Consider the following 20,630-nt stretch of genomic DNA (forward strand, 5'->3'; position numbering starts at 1 on the left):
ATCGATTACAAAAACCATTTAGCAGACTTAGTAATGATTTCTAGCCTAGTCTATGCAGGTGGATGCTCCTGCGTGGGTGAGAACACAGCAAATTGGGACCATACGTCTCCTCTCTTGAGGAGGCTGCAGAGAATTCAACATCTACTAGGGGATCGTTCGGAAATGGATACAGACTAATCAAGGGGTCTGTTTGAAACTTAAGGAAGATGTCTTTTAAGAGCAGGTGTCTTGCTTCCCATACCATACCTGAAGGCTACCTACAAAATGTTGTTGGGTTTTCACCCTGCTCTTTCACACAAAACAAGGCGGCTTATTTACAAGCCCCTTGCGCCACCCGTACGTCACTTTTCCCATGTTAAATATGACGCAAAAGTGGCACAAGAGGCTTGTAAATAAGCTGCAAGGTATTTTGTGGGTGTGAGGGTTCAAATACAAATACCACTGGAGATAGCATGCATTAAACATCATTACGAAGAATACTGAACCTGTGCATTTTATATTAAGCATTCGGTGCTAAAGTGCCATCTTACCTAGTTAGTCTTTCAGTGTAAAACTCCTAAACAGAACTGCCCCCCGACCCCCATTTGAAACGCCATAATGATTACAAACAGTTAGATGTGCACATAGAGGCATACATGCAGGAGCAAAGGGATGTGGACGCAGACACACACACATGCCTGTATGAAGGATGCTTGGTGTGTGCACACCTAGCTTCATTAAACGATAAGCATGGCAAAGATGGGTTTTCATAAAAACTCTTTAATTAATCTGTACATGTATCTTCAAGCAGTAAACAAGAGCTGTGTTCAACGCTATGGTGCCGGCAGCGACAAACCCAGAACCAGATGGACAGAGAATTGCCCAACAACTACTTCTGGATACCTTATGAAGGAGAGCTGTCATCAGGAATGTGCCAAGATACCATCTTTTTAAGTGACAACTGCAGCATACGCAATGGCAAACCGGTAAGTATCACTAGCAATGTCACAGAACACCAGATCTTTTGTTGATCTACAATGCTCCATAAATGCCTTATGGGGGATACAAACCAGGCTGTGCTAATTTTGCCACAGCCTTCCTTGCCAACACTTTTGTTCTTTACAAAAAGGGTAATGTATGTCAAATGCTGCTATCTTTCCGATTTTCCTTTGCAGGTGAATGCCTTTTCATCAATTATGGCCACTTTGTCAGTTAGTTGAATTTTGGAATGGTAATCTACATAACTTCCACTGTCAAGGTTGGTCGTGAAATTCCCTGAGAAATGCAGTCATTTCAGTTCTCTGGCTGTATTTTAGTATCAACTAGCGGAAGTTGTGATTAATGTTCGTTTTCTAGTTACCCCCACTAGTACCAGCTGTAGGTTGTGCTCTGTTCATCGAAATGATAGGACTGAGGTAGTTACTCCTACAGATAGAAGCAGCCTGGTACCTGGTAACCACAGTTGAAGCCTGTTATCACAGGAATGGTGCCTGAAAAACAGCCCAGTGGGTATTAGTTGCAGGAGGGACAGCTGGTAATGGTAGTATGACTGCAGTATCGCTCAACGGACATCAGTTGCATGGTGTCTGTAGTGATATCTGTTGGTATCAGTTGCATGACTTCTGGTGTCCTGTCTCAGAGGTATCACCAAAGTGGCACTGATGGTTAAATCCTGTGATCATCAGTTCTGAAGTAATTGCAGCTGTGTCATCAAAATAGCATCCATCCAGACAGCAGAACAGTCCTGTCACTTCAGCTGCAAAATACAGCAATGCACTCCTCTGGATATCAGCTGCACTGCCTTTGCCCAATGTCCTATGGCTATAGCCAGTTGTGGCTGGGGTGTGATCCTAAATGTATCAGCTGTGTGATGAAGTAAAGTCCTGCACGCGACAGCAGTTAACGCCTGTAGCTATTGCACTCCTGATGACAATACTGAATCAAGTGGAATTTGGTAGTGATCAGGAATAAGATGAAAACGGGAGTATCCTATGAGTAAGAGGACTGTTGATTGCAGCACAATCATCTGGACCTCAGCTCATCAGACAATGAAGTACAGTCCCGTTGTATCAGCTACATGCTGATTTCAGCAATATCCTGCAGTTATCATCTGTGTGGTGAAGTAATTTGTCCATCAAGACACTGCTGTGTTCATCTGAGGCTCCCCCATCTGGACTGCTGGTGGTGTCCCTCAGTAATTTGGGGGCGTGACTTTTTCTTTACGCTCCTTAGTAGCTGAAAAACAAAAACAAAACAAAGACAGAAGGTTATCCTTGAGCTATAATACATGACATGATTGTATCACAAAAGGTTTAGAATAATGACACTTTGGGTTGGAAGTTAGTGCATGTGTCATCAGATAAAGAGAACTGGAGCAAGGCTAAAGAAACCTCAGCACAAACAAAAAGTGATTATTTTGTTTCCAGAAAGCACAGTCTGTATGACGCAGCCCAAAGCATGTGCCACAGGATTGTGATAAAAAGTCTGAATCACTACAGACTTCAAATACAAAGTAGCCGCTTTCCAGGTCAATAAAGCATATACTGTATTACACCTCTACCCTGTATGAACAAGTTACTTACCATCGGTAACAATATATCTGTAAGAGACATTAGTTAGTGATAGATTCCTTACCTTAGAATTACTCCCAGGCGTCAGACTGGATCCGGAAAGTTTCCATCAGCAGTACACCTGCGCGTCGGTAGGCGTCGTCGTGCGGCTCCGCGTACATCGATTGCGTCGTAGTCGCCGACATGATGTCGCTGGAGCTACTTAGACGCGCTGACGTCAGTTCTGTACACGAATTTCCGCGCCAGGAACGCAGAGCCATGCAAGATACTGACCACTGGTGCATTGAAACTAGGGCCCTTAAAGGGATGACCTTAACCCTAGAAATCAGTTAGCAGAACGGGGAGGATGGGTGGGGCGGTAAGGAATCTATCACTAACTAATGTCTCTTACAGATATATCGTTACCGAAGGTAAGTAACTTGTTCATCTGAAAGAGGCACATTAGTGATAGATTCCTTACCTTAGAATAGATACCCCAGCAATACCAACCCCGGTGGTGGGTCTGCGAACCAAGATCACACCAGAAAGTCACGGAGAACAGAACGGCCAAAGAAGCCATCTCTCTGGACCTGACTGTCAAGGCAATAATGCTTAGTAAAAGTGTATAGCGAGGCCCACGTGGCTGCCTGACAGATGTCTTGCAGGGGGACACCATATCCCAAAGCAGTAGTAGCTGCTTTCGCCCTGGTAGAATGGGCGCGCAACCCCACCGGAGGTTCCTTTTTAGCCAGAAAATAACAGACTGATACACAAGACGACGCAGCGGGAGTTAGTCCTCTTGTGTACAGCCCGGCCTTTCTTGACGCCTATGTAGCCAACAAAGAGCTGGTCATTCACCTGGAACTGTTGTGTGCGATTCAGGTAAAATAAGAGCGCACATTTTGGGACCAGACGGTGGAGCTTTTCTTCTTCTCTGGAAGGGTGCAGGGGCGTAAAGAAAGTGGGCAAGGTGATAGTTTGCCCTATGTGGAAGGGAGTAACAACCTTTGGCAAGAAGGAAGGACGAATGCGGAGCACAACCTTGTCCAGATGAACCAATAGAAAAGGAGGTTTACAGGAAAGAGCCTGGAGCTCACTCACAAGCCTAGCAGAGGTGATGGCAATCAGGAAAGCAGTCTTCAAAGTTAGTAAACGAAGAGGACAGTTGTGAAGCGGCTCAAAAGGAGCGCACATCAAATAAGTAAGAACCAGATTCAAGTCCCACTGTGGCATCACAAACGGAATAGGAGGGAAAAGGTGAGTAATGCCTTTGAGAAATCTATTTACGACAGGGGACTTGAAAAGGGAGGGCTGATCAGGGAGCCTGAGAAAGTCCAAAATTGCAGAAAGGTAGCCCTTAATAGTGCCCAGAGCAGAGCCCTGCCGGGCCAAAGAAAGAAGGAACAAAAGGACTTCTGAAAGAGGGGCAGAAAGGGGGTTCACAGCCTTTGCTGTCCACCATGCCACAAATTTGTTCCACATGCAGGCGTATACCTATTTAGTGGAGGGACGCCTGGCTGCCAGAATGATATCACAGACTTCAGGAGGCAAGTCAAATGGAATCAACTGTCGCCGCTCAATCTCCACGCACGGAGGTAGAGGCTAGACAGGTTCGGGTGGAGGACCGTCCCCAGCTGCTGCGACAGAAGATCCTCCCGAAGAGGCAGTCGCATCGGGGGATCCACGCTCATACTGAGTAGCTCAGGATACCAAAGTCTTCGAGCCCAGTCCGGGGCCACAAGAATGACTTGGGCCCGGTCTCGCCTGATCTCCTTCAGCACTCTGGGTAGAAGTAGTATAGGCGGAAAGGCGTACAATAGACCGCAACTCCACTCGTGACGAAAAGCGTCGCCAAGCGAACGCCGCCTTGGAAATTCCAACGCACAGAACTGCTGACATTGCGCGTTCTCTTCGGTGGCGAAAAGATCTAACCAAGGCTCTCCCCACTGTTGAAAGAGACCTTGCGCCACCTCCGAGTGAAGACGCCATTCGTGATCCATCATGCACCTGCGGCTGAGTTCGTCCGCCCTGGTGTTCAAAGAACCTGCAAGTGTTAAACCAAAAAGAAAAATGCCTTGATGTTCCAGCCATGTCCAGAGACGCAGAGCCTCCTGACATGGGGTCCACGACCCCACCCCGCCATGCTTGTTGCAGTACCACATGACGGTGGTGTTGTCTGTGAACACCTGCACTACTCTCCCTTTGACAGAGGGAAGGAATGCCTTCAGTGCAAGTAGGATCGCCCGTAGTTCCAGAAGGTTGATATGGAGCCTGGACTCCGCCGGAGACCAGAGGCCTCTGATCTCCGCCTCTCCCATGTGGCCGCCCCATCCCAGGAGGGACACATCCCTCACCACTGTGTGCTCCGGTTGGGAATGGGAGAGTGATCTGCCGCTGACTCAATGCTGGTTCATGAGTCACCACTGCAACTGCTGTGCAGTGCCCTCCGAGATCTGGACGTACTCGGACAGGTCCCCTTGATGCTGCGCCCTCTGGAATTTCGGGTCCCACTGCAGAGCCTGCATATGCCATCTGGCATGATTGGCCACCAGGATGCAGGAGGCCATGAGGCCCAGCAGCTTCAAGGTCATCCTGACCGAAACCCAGGACAAGGGCCGAAAGATCGGAATCAAAGCCCGAATGTCCCGGACTCGCTGTTCGGGAGGATAAACCTGAAACTACGCCGTGTCCAGAACTGCTCCGATGTCAGGATTGTCAGGTTGTCAGCAGCACAATGTACATCCAGGACGCCACTAACCTTTATTCCAGTGCTCCAGCAGGGACGATGATAGTTGATTTATTCCCTGACTCCCTTGAACAGCGCCCCCAACAGAGGAATTAGAAACCCTCCTGCGTGAGGCGATGTCTGGGGGAAGAAGGGAAGGGGAGAACGCAAAGAATGGCTGACAGCCGTGTAATCCTTGCCAAATTCTGAATGAGCCGAAGACGGCGAATGTCTGTTTCAATGCAAGGTTCACTCTTATCTATAACATTTCTTCTTAACTTTAGAATGCGTAGATGTTATGTAGAGGGTTACATTCGTCTTAGCGTGCAAAGGGATAATTTCTCACTTCTGCATACGCTATGACCTTCATGTAAAGGAAAAAGCTGAATATGCTATGCTTCTGATTAAAATAACCTGCACTGTGTCACTAATGGTTTCTTAGCAAATACAGCAGGCAGAATGTCAAATCACGCAGTAGCTAAACAAAAGAGAACTTCTGCCAGTGTACCATAGTCTCGCTGCCAACGCGCGGGTGAAAGCGTCTGTCTCTATCTAGCCCTTCCGACACCTGAACAAACAACTTCACTTCTCGGGAACTGTCTCGTTACCGACTCTCGGGGAGGGGGCTGCGCTCCATCTAGACGCGCACCGGCTTTTCGAACTGTAATCCTTGATTCTCACGTAACCAGTGTTTTTGCTAGGAAAGGCACACGATGCCTCACGTCACTTCACTCACGGTTAGAAGAACAACTCGGCACCACTTGTAACGCACGGAGCAGTCTCCGTGTTACCTGAATCCTGGCGACAATGAATCTCCGACTTCTTCCGCGGTTCTTAAGCGTCTATATTCCTCTTCCGACTCTGGACTAATTGCAGCAATGCTTCTTGCTGGAATCCGGCGGGGAGCACCATCTGCCATTACAAACCTGGTTGAATTCTTGTTGTCAAGCACATTCCGCCTCCGGAGGAAGTGCTTATGTACTGCAGTCGTGGATATGCGCCCCGTGGCCTGCTGGGAGTCGTAGTCTTTGGGGCACATGCGTGTTATGCGTCGAAAAACGGGTATGGGTGTAAAGCTAGGCCGGGTCTGTCTTCGTCTTATTCTATGGGTGATCGCTATGGGTGATCGTTACATCCGATAAAGAGGAGCTTCTGAGAGGGAATCAGGTGCGACTTCGGCACATTGATGGAGAACCCCAGCAAGTGTAGGAGGTCGGCCGTCGTCTGGAGGTGGGAGACGACGGCCTGGTGCGAGCCCGCCTTCAATAGCCAGTCGTCAAGATAGGGGAAGACTGAAACCCCTGATCTGCACAAATGAGCTGCGACCACTGCCATCCCTTTCGTGAACACTGAGGGGCGCTGGTAAGGCCGAAAGGGAGCACGGTGAACTGAAAATGCTCGTGGCCTACCGTGAACAGCGGGTAACGCCGGTGGGCCGGCAGGACGGGGATATGAAAATAAGCGTCCTGCAAGTCCAACGCTACCATCCAGTTTTGCGGGTCTAGGGCAGACAAGACCTGAGCAAGTGTGAGTATCTTGAACTTCTCCTTCCGGAGAAAGCGATTGACGTTCTGAAGGTCTAAGATAGGACGCAGGCCCTTGTCCTTCTTTGGAACCAAGAAGTAGTGGGAGTAATAACCACGACCTACTTCTGGCGTCAGAACGTGCTCGATGGTCCCCTTGGCCTAGAGGGCCGCAACTTCCTGCTGGAGAAGTGCCAAGTGATCCCCCGACATGCGGTGGTACTGAGGTGGCATGACTGGAGGGGTCATCTCGAAGGGGAGGGAGTGCCCCTTCGGACTATCTGTAAAACCCACCTGTCCGAAGTGATGGTGAGCCAGTGGGGGAGGTGATGGCAAATTCTGCCACCCACTGGCGTTTGGTGAGCTTGAAACACCGGACTAGGAAGGTTTGGAGGCAGTGGCGGCAAGGGAGATGGTGGATTGACCTGCCCGCTGGCCCCGTGGCCCACCTCTGCAGGACCCACGTCCGTGGCGAGACTGTTGCTGCGCAGAAATGTGGCTCTGAAACAAATGTGTTTGGGCGCCCCTTCCTTGACCACGAAAGGAGCGAAAAGCAGAAGCGGAAGGAGTGTGCGTGGCCGAAAGGCCTAAGGACTTGGCCGTAGCGCACGAGTCCTTAAAACGCTGCAACGCAGTATCTGTCTTGTCTCCAAAAAGGCGAGTGCCATCAAAGGGCATGTCCATCAAAGTGTTCTGCAAAACACGTAACATGATGGACGGAATGTTGCACATTGGCAAAACATTCACCCCCAGTCACAGATCTGGGTTTAATCCATCGTTATTTTGCTCACCACGCCACCCCAGTTCAGACATGGCCATATGCAAATCAGTCTTGACCCTGTGCCTCATGGGAACAGTCCAGTCCGAACTGCCAAGCCATGTCTTCCCTGGACCGGAATCAAGCATCCTAGGACCGGTTTCGGGGTTTCACCCCTCTTCAGCAGGATAGCTTGACTCCAGTGGTGTAGTGAGCACGGGACCCACGTCTGGGCATACCCTTCCCACATAGGGCGAACAGCAAAACGCACAAGATGATGGACGGAATGTTGCACATTGGCAAAACATTCACCCCCAGTTACAGATCTGGGTTTAATCCATTGTTATTTTGCTCACCACGCCACCCCAGTTCAGACATGGCCATATGCAAATCAGTCTTGACCCTGTGCCTGATAGGAACAGTCCAGCCCGAACTGCCAAGCCATGTCTTCCCTGGACCGGAATCAAGCATCCTAGGACCGGTTTCGGGGTTTCACCCCTCTTCAGCCAGGATAGCTTGACTCCAGTGGCGTAGTGAGCACGGGACCCACGTCTGGGCATACCCTTTCCACATAGGGCGAACAGCAAAACGCACAAGATGATGGATGGAATGTTGCACATCAGAGTGTTCTGGACATCCCCGGAAAAGCCAGTTGTCCTCAGCCAGGTGTGGCGGCGTAGCGCCACTGTCGTGGAAATCGCTCTGCCCAGCGAGTCGGCGGTATCAAGGCCACAACGAATTGTAAACTTGGCTGCGTCTCTCCCCTCAGCAATAACTTGGGAGAGCACCGTCCGGGCCTCCTCCGGAAACTGGGGCAGCACCTGCGCAACCATATCCCACACAGAGTGGGAATAACAGCCCAATATGCATGCAATGTTCACAGACCGCAGCCCTGAACTCGCGTAAGGGAAAATTTTCTTCCCAAACTGCTCCAGTTTCTTGGATTCCCTGTCCGGTGGTGCGGAAGGGAATGCGCTTGGAGACGCAGAAGCTTGGACAACCAAGCTCTCAGGAGTGGGGTGTTGGGAGAGGAAAATTGGGTCGGGCTGGGCGATGGCTTCGGGCCATGTTCCTATCCACAGGAGTCCCTGTGTTGGGCCTGGACCAGGTGCCCAAAAGCGTCTGAAAGTGCATTGTTGAACGGCAGTAGCGGCTCCGTAGAGGAAGACGCCGGCCGAAGCACTTCTTTCAGGAGGTTAGTCCTGACGGCCACTTTAGGGAGCTCGAGGTGAAGAGCCTCGGCCGCCCTACGCAACACCTCCGAATAAGTACCACCCTCCACCGTAGCAGGAGACAGTGTGCCCGGTTCTGGAGAGAAATCCAGTCGACCTGCGTCCTTCAAATCCTCTTCCCAGTCCGGCTCTAACTCGCATTGGGCTGCGAGAGGGTCTTCAGAACCCTCCCATTCCTCCCCGTCCTCCACAACCTGCGGAGCAGGTGGGAAAGACGGTGGATGGAGAAAGAGATAGAAATTCCCCATCGGCGTCGGAATCGGCGTCTACCGACACCGGTCCGGCACCATCTCCACGTTGGGGTGGAAACCGGGGACGGCGTCGGCCGGCGCCGTAGGCGTCGATGTCGGTGGAGGTCGTATGAGGCCAACCGGCATCAGCTGTGATCCAGGCATGGATCCACGGGGTCTCGTGGCGCCGAGGCTGGAGCCGTCGACGACGGAAGGCGAGGACCCTCGGTCGGACCCTCAGGGCCCGAAGGCATGCCGGCAGGGCCCGACCGGGAAAATAGGAGGGCCATAGCAGACAGGAATTCCTGCAGCTAGGTAGGAGTCGCCGACGGACCCGGGAAAGGCGGGCAGGCCGTCGGCAACTGCCTAGACTCCTCCGGAGCCTCGGGTGTGGCACCACCCTCAGCCGTGTCGCGCGACAGACTAGGCGAAGAGCGATGCCCCTTCTTCGACTTCTTGTGCTTTGTCTTACCTGATCCCGAGTGCGAAGACTTCGTCGAACGATGGTGGTGGCTCCGCGACCGGTCCCTCGACCTCCCACGGGACCGGGAGCTTGAACAGCACGGAGCCGACTCCCGGGCCTCAAGCAACTTTCGTGACCGCTCCCACAAAGTTTTCGGAGCCATGGCCCAGCAGTTGGGGCACGACGAGGGGTCGTGGTCGCACCCCAGGCAGTAGAGACACTCGCGGTGTGGGTCTATCACCGCCATCATTTGGGGACAAGCCTTGCAAAACTTAAAACCGGGCATCCCTATACACCAGGAGTCACAGACTCAAAGGAACGGAGACATAAAGTCCCAAAAAAACTCAGTCAAAAATTGACTGGGGGTACCGCTCTCTCTGGATCTGCACTTGCTGGCACGGAAAAAGAAAGAACTGACGTCAGCGCGAGTGGGCGCGTCTAAGTAGCTCCAGTGACGTCATCTTGGAGACTACGATGCCAACAACGTACTCGGAGCCGCACGACGACGCCTACCGACGCGCAGGGGTACGGCTGGCGAAAACTTTCCAGATCCAGTCTTACTCCTGGGGGTATTTCTAAGGTAAGCAATCTATCACTAACGTGTCTCTTTCAGATGAGCTAAGACACAGTTGTACAAAGTCTGGGCACTGTGAAAGCTTAAGAAAGAATGGAGCATAGATCGATATTGAAAGCCTTGTCTCTGGTGCAGCAGACCAAAGGTTGATCTTGGGACCATTTTCCCAAAACTTGTTTCTTATAAGCTTGCTCCATGAGAGTGCTAAAATTGCTAACCACTTAATAAACTGAGCATCCTTACTTGAGGAAATCTTACAGGAATCCAATTTTCCCTGTATTGTACAACTACATTGGTTGTTTTTTGGCTTTGGTGAGGGTGTTTACCTCCACACGGAGTACCTTTCACTATTCTTTATGTTATGAGATGTAAATGGGGGTCAATAATGTTTATATGCTGTAAAAGCTGCAAAACATACAGGCCCCCCTCCATATATTTCTTAACGTCTTTAGAGTTAAAGCTGCCTGGGTTACACAACACAAATTGAGCTGTATCTCATTACAATTATTTTGTGCTATAGTATTCAGATCAGCAGGGAGCAAAGATACTTGGCAACACGGCATCAACAGTAGTATAGCTTGTTGTTATTATTTGTTCCGGAAACCAAAAAAGCATTGTCAAAGCCAACAGGGCTCACCCGAGACACTTATTGGCCACTCCAATGCTTGTTATTTACCCCAGAAGGTGTACAGAGCTCAGCGGCTGCCTGAAGAAGTCCGCCACTGGGGACTTAAAGGTATGCGTTCACTTAAAAAAAACGCATTGACCGCCCCAGGCGGCACTGTTTTGGAGGCGGCGGCCCATTGCGGCGGCCTTTATGATTTATTTGGGGACACTCACTGGCTAACACTTTGTCGGTCAGTCCCCAGTCCCCGGGTGGATTGTAAAGGCCGCCGCAACGGCCGCCAGTACCTCGCGGCCCTGTTTGAAGTGCAAGCAAGCTCACGTGAGCTGCTTGCAACTACTGCCTGCACAAGCTTACGCGCGCTGCACGCACCGCATGGTGGTGTGGTGCATGCGCGCGCGCGCGTGAGTTGCGACCGGGCCGGGTTCACCAATTTTCAGAGTGGCGTCGCCGTATTGTGTTGTGCGCATACCATCCGCTCTCCGGAGTGAAGAATTCTGCCTCCTGATCCTTCCGGGAGCTCGCAAACATGTCTGCTGATGAGTTATGCGAATGACGCGTTCCCAGAGGAGTACGTCCCTACGGTGTTCGACCACTATGCAGGTGTTTTCAGGTTTACAGAGCCATCCCGCAGGAGTCTGCCTAATAACAATGGTAATGGGAATCTACGCATTGCTTGGCCTACTTTTTCTTGCATCAGGATTGGCAGCGGAGTCATCCGCTAATGAGTCGGTGCACCTGTTTGACTGGTCTCCAGATCTGGCCTCGTCCCTTAGCCAGTTATACGACAGTCGCCGGGACTGCGACTTCCCCATCACTGTGGTGGGGAAAGAGAGTGCATCACAGCCCGAGGAGCTGTGTGCCCACAGCCTCATCCTGTCGCTGAACAGCGAGGCAGCGTCCCTCCTTAGGCATGGCGGAAACACTTCGACGGTCCTAGTGGATGAGGAGTGCTTGCCCTACGTGGACTCGTTCATCAGGTATCTCTACACCAGAAGCATTGAAATCACACTGTCTTCGGTCAAGTGTTTCCACAAAATAGCCTCTAACTACAGAGCGACTAAACTGCAGCAGTTCTGTGCCAAGCTCTTCTCTCTTGTCATTCCAGAAGACCCCACGTTCCGTGCCCAGCTGGATCTATACAACTACGCCCTCGCTAGTCAAGACCCCCAGTTAGCAGAGCTCTGCCTGCAGTTCCTTGCCTGGAACTGTGAAGCATTCATTGAATCCGAGGCCTGGTTGGATCTCAGCCGGGAGCAGCTCGGAGCACTGCTTGTGAGGTCCGATATAGTGGTGCGGGATGAGCTCTCCCTACTTAGAGCCCTGGAAAGGTGGAAGGCTTTACACCGCCTCGATCAACATCTGATTGAAGAGATTCGCTTCCCCATGATACAACCTGAGGACCTTTTTCAGCTTCAGTTCAACTTGTCATTTTACAGTGATTTTGAGGCCCTCTTACAGGGCCGAGTACTAGAGGCTCTAAAGTTCCATACGGTCTCATTCCAAACCATGGCCCAACACGTGAATCTGACCGAGGCCCCTTTCACCCCCAGGATCTATACCACTCCTGGTTGGACGCTCCAGATGAACAGCAAAGACTACAACTATTACTACGGGGTGTATCAATCATTCCAGACCCCCACTCACCCCAGCTTCCTCTTTAGGTCACAGCTTATGTCTTGGAATGCTGGCTTTCACCCTTCCAGTCAGAGCTGCAGAAACTATGGCTTTAACTGCCCTGAGGGCTCGTTTCCTCTTCTGAGTCTCATCAATGCCTATGCCACAGACCCCTCCATAAGGTATGAGAATAAAGCTCTCATGCGTTGCCAGGGTGATGTCATTACTGAAGTCCAGGACTTCAAGGACAGACTGGTTGTGGTGCCCAATGGGGAAGATGGCTCCCTCTTCCCCTGTCCCTCTGGCTATTCCCAGTTCATACTGGTTATCCGTCCTATGTACACAGTCCTACCAGACACCATTGTATAGGGCCACCCACTGGGCAGCCTTAAGTTGAATTCCTACTGCTGATGAGATAGAGCCATAATGATGAGTTCTGTTAGTCAATGCATAATATGTGGAGGCGTGAAAAGTCGTGCTCCTGATATCAGCCAAATATAGGACTAAGGAAATAATGAATCCTTCTTTTTTTAAAATTATACAAGTCTCAGGGATAAATTAATTCTTTTTTTTCTCAGGGAGAGAGAGGGAATGATGGGGCTTATGTTTAGTGTGAATAGAGGTGTGCGTGAATAAAGATTTTCACAGTAAGTTTAATATAGAGGCGTGTGCTATATATAGGGCGTAGGTACTTGCAAACATTTCCCTAGGGACCACAAAATATGGTCTGTTGTGTGCCCGAGAGCTTCACTGATGCTAGCGAGGTAGGGGGTATGGTGGGCGTTGGGGAAGCAAAGCATGTACATGGCGTGGTCAGTGAGTCATGGAGTTATTTTGAGGGTTTTATTCCATACTACCTTCTAAATAATGCCCTAGTCTCTATAAGAGTCATAGAGTTAACATTACTCTGTTAAGCGGTATCTGAATCGCTATCCCTCTACAAGCCTTCTTTACTTGCTATCATTACCTCGGGAAAGTCAAGTTTAAAAAAAGAAATGACTTCATTATTGAATTGGAATGAAATAGAAATGCATGATGTGAAAGCAAAAAACCTACAATCAGATCCGGCTTCCTGACTTGACCAAATTGTGCAATCCTAGACAATTGTTTTATTTCACTTTGCCTCCTTTTTCTTCATTTCACATGTAAGAGCAACGTGAAATATGTGTTTCCGGGATATACACTGTACAAAACGTTCTATTGTAATTGATTTAATAAACTATAATGTTCCCAATGTATATTGAAAACCCAGGCCACTCAAAGAGTTAGACGTGACAACTGACTTGCCTCTTAGTTCACTATTGGCATTGTTGTCAGGGTGGCAGGAGGCATGAATGTTTCTACGTTCTTTTTTTAAAACTATCACTTTAAAAAATATACTTCTCAATGCACTGATATAATCTGATGTACTAAAGATGAAACACTTCTGCATGTTAATGAATATACATTTTGAATTTTGAAAAGACTTTGTAATTTTTATACATGTTTGTTGCAAGATGTCTCAAATGAATGTGTTCCTAAAGTGAAGTTTGTTTCTTTTCTCTTACTTCAAGTTATCTTGTGAATAAACGCTTGCCCATTTACTTGAAAAAAAAAAAAAAAAACGCATTAATAATACGCGCCCGATGCATTTGAAAATCGTTATGAATGTCGAGTTACGTACATACTCGTAATGCGGACAGGTACCTCCAGCGCGAACTATAAGCGCCTGATGCTCACTAGAAATGCACAGACTTAATTACAGGGACTCCTACTGGCAACCTAACGCACCTGGAGCCAGTGGCGTAACGAAAGTTGAGGGTGCCCCCCTGCAAGGTACACAGAGGGGCCCCCGCTCCGAATTTAATCCGGAGCTCTCCCGTGTGAGTACAGTGCTGAGGGGGCCCCCTGCAGCTGGGGGCTCCCCCGCACTGCGGGGGATGCGGGGGCCTGTGTCACGCCCCTGCCTGGAGCAATGACACATATGCCACAGACACGCTTAGATGCGAAAAGCATGCCGCATTTTCTTAAACCACGAGAGCGTCATGTAATACACCCTATTTAACCCACCAGAAAGATTATTATGGATGCCTTGTACTTCTGACATACAAGCCCGCAACAGGCTGTAATGTTAAGACCCCCCCTTTTCAAATGATCCTGGCAACACCGATCTCGATCACAAACCGCCAAAGCGTCATATTAACTACAATAAAATCAGTTGCTCACTCATCCCACTCCAACCACTGACATCGCACGCTAGCATCAAACCAGTACTTTACAGAATTGGGTGCCATTAATGTACAAAATAGGGAACCACCCCAGAGCCCCTATTTTGAATACAATTTCGGGAATAAAGAATTGCCATTTTTTAGATACTTTTTTAGTTACTTCAATTCTAGGTTGAGCATAATTGAATTCCTTCAATTCATTTCAATAATATGAATAGATATCATGTATAACATACATTTGAGATAGCACTTAGAGAATGTGAAGCATGACATTTCTATTTGGTTTCTTTCATTTGAACAGGTATAAATCGACCCTTTCAGAATCGGGTGAACTACGCCTTGATTCACTGAGACTGTGACAAGACACAGTCTTTCTTATCATTCTAGGTCCTGAAGAAAGCCCCCCTGACCCATCTGGGCAAACCACAGGGCTGAAACATGTCGATCTTTTTATGGACACTCAGTGTGGTAGACCAATAAGAGGTCTTCCTACGCACGACATTGTTTTTAAACAATCTCGAACCTAGACCGATTAAAAATACTATCTAGGTATACGAGTTTTTAGTACCACATTTAGAATTCACCTCACTAGAGCACGTTAATTTCCTTTTTCATTGAACACTACTACAAAAACCAGTGGTTCTCCTCCGGATGGGGGTAGCATACGACTAAAAAAGAAACCTAATGATTATGCTATCACGTTTTTAAAAAACAGGGTGGAGAATCAAGTTATACCGCCTTACGACTTGGGCACGTGAATGAGGTTTTTTTAAATTGAAAATACATGAATGTTGCAAACCCTGGTTACTCAGGTCAAGTGATCCATTCCCTTTTGATATTAAGTATTAATGCAAGGAAGCTGAATGGATCACAATCCCTTCCTTCTCCCTCCTTTTGATTTAATATAGTACAGTGAACACTGCCATCACTTTCGTGAACACCCGAGGAGCACTGGTGAGGACAAAGGAGAGCACGGAAACCTGACCCGCAGGTAACACCCATGGGACTGCCCACCTTAAACCGCAGGTAAGGCCTGTGGGATTGCAGGGTGTGGGTAGGAAAATATGCAGCCTGCACGTCCAAAGCTACCTTCCAGTCTCCTGCATCCAGGGCAGATGGAACCTATGCCAATGAGCGCATCTTGAATTTGACCTTGTTCAGTAGGAAATTGAGAGGATGAAGATTTAACATTGGATGAAGGCCTCCGTCCTTCTTCAGCACCAAGAAACAACAGGAGTGATATAAAGCCTCTATATCTGATGCCAAAATCTGTTCTCCTTTGGACAAAAGAGTCTGTACTTCTTTCTGGAAAATGGAAACATGGTCTTCGCTTTGAAGTGATTGGGATATATGATGGGTTACACAGGAATGGCAGGGAGTTTCCCAGCTGAACTATTTGCAGAACTCATTTGTTGGATGTAATGTTCCGCCACTCATGGGGGTAACAATTTATCCTGCCCCCAATTGGATGGTCAGGTGCTGCCGTAGACAAGCTAAAGTGGCTTGGATGCTGAAGAGAGGGCAAGGAGATTAAGGCACTGGGTTGTACGCTGCCCCTGAGACTCTGGATGCTGCCGGCGGGACCCCCAACTCTGGTTTCCAAAGGATTGCGTAGGGCAGGTCCTGTTGCTGGCGTGGACGACCTTGGCATTGTCTTTGTGTCAAACTCCTTCTGAAGTCTCAAAAGAGGCGCAATTGCTTGGGATACTGTTGCACAGGTGCAGAAAGTGGGAGAAAGTACAGGAGGCACTGGAGCAACAGTGAGAAAAATCTCCCGATCAACTTCAGCACCTAGGAGTATTCCTACACATATTCCTAATAAGAAATTGTAAATTGCACCAAAAAATTATTTGCAATTTCTTATTCAGAATCTACTAAAATGTATTCGGTAGAAGTGGGTGCATCTTGCACTGGTTTCTACCGAATGTATTAGTATTTTGTGACCCAACCTATGCATTAATAGGTTTCTTCATGAAATTCCAATTCATAGTGGGTTGCAATTCGTCCTACCTCATCAATATGCATGAGGTAGGTCACAAATTGAGACCCACTATGATTTTTTAGAGTCACAGGCATTGTGGCCTGCTTGGGTCAACAAACCACAGTGGCTTTGATTTCCTTTAAATAAAGCAATCTTTTTTTTTGTAAATGCATCCTGGTTTCCTAAAAGGAAAACTGGATGCGTTTAGAAAAGAAAATGCAGGAGGTCAGGAATCCCAGCAGTCTCAGTCATCCACACTAAGATCAAGGACAGAGGCTGAAGCATCGGACTCATAGCCTGAATGACCTGGACCCTCCATTCCTGTGGTAAAATATGAAACTGTACCGTATCGAGAATTGATCTAAACAAAGGCAGTCTGTGTGGAGTCAGATGTGACTTCAGCACTTTGATCAAGAACCAAAACGATGTTAAAGGGTCTGCTGTCATCTGGAGGTGGTTGATAACTGCCTGCTGTGAGTTTGCCTTCAACAGCCAGTCATCGAGGTAGGGGAAGACTGGTACCCCTGAAGTCCGAAGGTATGCTGCGACCACTGACATCACTTTTGAGAACACCTGAGGATCACTAGTGACGCCAAAAGGGAGTACTGCAAACTGAAAATGCTCCTGGTCCACTTTCAGATATGAGGAAGGCCCAAACCCTCTCAATGGCCGCTTTGGCCAAAACGGGCAAAGTCCTGCAAGATGGACATGTGGTCCTCCGTCAGCTGTCCTGATTGTGGGTGGTAGGTGTGGCGGGGTAGAAAGAAATGGGAAGCCATAGCCTTGATGGACACTTTAAAGGACTAATTTGGCTGATGGATTGCCATCCACCGAGAAAATACAAGATTCTGCCCACAGGAGGGTGCCTATGTGCTGCAAAATACACACAAAATAGATTTTGGGACTGCATCAGCTAGAAGGCCAGGGGGAGGAGCCACCTGGTGTCACTGATGGCCTGGGTGTTCCCTTTGCAAGCCACGGCCTAGGCCACAAAAGGACTGGGAGACCTGCTGGGTTGGCAGCGGGGTCTGTATTGGAAGCTCCTACCTTAACCTCGAAAGGGGCAACATGGTGACGGAATTGTCTTGGTGGGGCAGACAGGCCCAAGGAACATGTCGTCCCTATACGGCTTGAACCTTCGTGTCTTATGCAGTGCCATTTTTTTCAAAAAAGGTTTTGAAAAGACCAAGGAGTAGCTCTGGATCTGAATCTGAAGGTGCAGACAGAAAAGAACGCATGGGTGCCGCTTATATGGAACGCATAATTTCGCTTATCGGCACGCAGATGTACTGCTCAAGAAGTATACGTATCCAGTCTGACGCTTGGGGAATATTCAGAAGGTGAGGAATGTGCGCTTAGAAGTATCCATCAGAAATATGTTTTTGTCAATTGTGCACTATGTATCTATTTGTTATTCTATGTGTAGTATTTAGCTTGTGTGCACTAAAGTAAATTTTCTTCTTTAAAAGTAAAAGTGCTGCCAGGACAATGATGTATTACTGAGCATCCATCACACATCATTTCCCAAAGGACCCTTGGGTTGCTCTGCCCTCGCTACCTTGAAGTTAAGATTTGGTTTTCAATTTTGGAAGACAATCAGTAGGAGGAGCCCTGAACAAGCTTAATTGATACAACTGGGGACCAAGGAACCCTCCATGCCTTTTCACCCCAGACCATTCTTTGCAGTGCATGACTTCTTGGGACATCAGTTGTAAACATCAGCACACAAAACTGATTGTGGTCTGCAACAACTGACTGCATGTGGACCCAAAGAAAAGGCCTCTTAAGGAGGTCAGAAATTAGCTTGAAAAATGTTGGCTGTGAGTGATGGAAGACCATATTACTTAACGGAGGAAAATTGTCTTCCCACTCATGATATATACTTGTTGATCACTGGAACAGAAATGATCTGAACGCCTCAAAGGAAATCATGCTGATTTTGTATGGTGTCTGAAGAAGTAGAAAGTTGAGTAAGAGATCTTTGTTTAGGGTGCAATTTGCACTCCTTGGAATAAGCATTGGCAGTAAGTGCTCCCGTTTGAGATGAAACTGGTCTTTAATGTTTTGAAAGACTAAGAAGGCTGGTGAGCACCCTTTTGCAAGGTGAAAGTTAAGGAACTCAAGAATTTGTTTTGTCACTACTTCAGATTTTTTTAGGACATTTTCAGACACTGGTGAAAACAGAGTCTTGAATTCAAATTGCAGATCTATGACTTTGTCCTGAATGTTCATGGTTTAGGGAGATGTCTAGATGTCCTGGTGGCCGCCCTGCCCTGGGCGCCACTCCCAAGCCAACGGACCACGCACGCAACCTGGGCTTCATCCTGGACTCCTCCCTCTTGATGACCAGACAAGTCAACGCTGTCTCATCATCATGCTTCAACACCCTGCGCATGCTCCGTAACATCTTCCGATGGATCCCCACCGAAACCAGGAAGACGGTCACCCAGGCACTCGTCACCAGCCGACTGGACTACGGGAACACCCTCTACGCCGGAACCACAGCCAAACTTCAGAAAAGACTCCAACGCATCCAGAACGCCTCCGCACGACTCGTCCTGGACCTCCCCCGACACAGCCACATCTCCGGCCACCTGAGAGACCTGCACTGGTTCCCCGTCAGCAAGAGGATCACGTTTAGGCTCCTCACCCACGCACACAAGGCTCTTCACGACCTGGGCCCCAAGTACCTCAACAACCGCCTGACCTTCTACACGCCCACCCGCCAGCTACGATCGTCCAGCCTCGCCCTCACCGCCGTTCCACGCATCCACAGAGCCACCGCCGGAGGAAGATCCTTCTCCTACCTGGCAGCCAAGACTTGGAACTCCCTCCCCATCCACCTTCGGCTGACCCAGGGCCATCTCTCCTTCAGGAAGCAACTCAAGACCTGGCTCTTCGAGCAGTAACGGACCCCTCTCCCCCAGCGCCTTGAGACCCTTCCGGGTGAGTAGCGCGCTATACAAATGCTATGATTGATTGATTGATTGATTGATAGAGCTATGCATGCCTGTACATACACACTGAGGCATGATTAGCACTACCCGTAGTACCAACTGGATTTTATTAATTGTTAAATGATGACGAGAACCCCGGTAAAAAGTGCATAAGAGAATTTCTTAAACGGTTTTGGAGGGGAGCATTCTGCGAATGACTCAATGCTGATCCAGCAAAATATGACATTGGCAGAATTTAGCTCTCTCTGGAATAAAGATGCATTTTGGCACTTTTCTTTCCTTGCTTTTCCCAGGACTTTGCTTCCTTATCTAGAATTGAGGATGCTGACGGTGCTAGTCTTTGCCATAGCCAAAAGCTGCTGTGATCACAGAAGACTGTGCTGAAAGCTTCCCCATCACCATAAAGCCCACTCCTTTCGTTTGCAGCATTTGGTATCCAACGTTATTGCCACTGCAGGTGCAGAAAGTAGGTTCATCCATGTTTAAACTGACCACACATTAATAGATTGCTCCATATCCAAAAGGAGGTCAGTTGAGGCTTATAGACCAAGAGTAGAAGTCAGACTAGTAGTATTGGGCTCCGATCGCATAACTAAGTGCATAGCCTACAACGCCTTATACATAGATGCTTCACAATGCCTTTTAGGTTTGACTGATTCCGAATACCATAGGACCCACTATCAGTGTCAATGTTCTGCCCAAGCCTTCTTTTTAGATGATTCTTCCTTGTACAGGAGGCTGTTTCGCTGAATAAGGGAATGGTGCTATAGCAAGGTTTAAAATAAGATACGGGATGACTAAATCCATACCAGATTTTTAGTGTAACCTCTTAGTACATGATTTACATTTGGAATAATTGTATGTAAATGAGATGAATGACGATTCTAAAGAACCTAAATCTTTTGGTGAAATTCAAGGTGATGGAGCCTGAGCATGGCATTCCTTTAAGGAGCTGAACAGAACTGAAAAGAACTCCTCTGGAAGAGGAGAAATGTATTCAAATGGTTAAAATTCCATCCGCAAGTAAGACTGCAGAGTTTGGTAAGAAGGCTGAAGTTCAATCTCCACTACTGGATAAAGTGAGCATCTTGATAGCACTCATACGTGCAGACCTGCAGCCATCTTACAACATGTCCTCCTTATTCCACTCTCCTTCATTCTGGTACGTTTTTATGAGGCACAGAAAGAGCAGCAAAGGCAGGGCCTGGTAC

General features: G+C 48.5%; 1 protein-coding gene and 1 pseudogene across 7 annotated transcripts in view; one reads left to right on the plus strand and one right to left on the minus strand.

Annotated features, from left to right (window-relative positions):
• Nucleotides 1-739: 739 nt before the first annotated feature.
• TTLL5 (tubulin tyrosine ligase like 5) overlaps nt 740-20,630 on the minus strand; it is a 1,306,640-nt gene continuing 1,286,749 nt past the window's right edge. For all 7 annotated transcript variants that reach the window (XM_085626706.1, XM_085626705.1, XM_085626700.1 and 4 more), the window contains one exon: nt 740-2,214. In XM_085626706.1, coding sequence (XP_085482832.1) covers nt 2,171-2,214 — 44 coding nt within the window. In that variant the 3' untranslated portion in view covers nt 740-2,170. The remainder of the gene's footprint in view (nt 2,215-20,630) is intronic.
• Nucleotides 11,266-12,643, plus strand: LOC146799240 (galectin-3-binding protein pseudogene; annotated as a pseudogene).

The sequence above is a fragment of the Triturus cristatus genome, chromosome 9, assembly GCF_964204655.1.
Source record: "Triturus cristatus chromosome 9, aTriCri1.1, whole genome shotgun sequence".
NCBI classification, from domain to species: domain Eukaryota; kingdom Metazoa; phylum Chordata; class Amphibia; order Caudata; family Salamandridae; genus Triturus; species Triturus cristatus.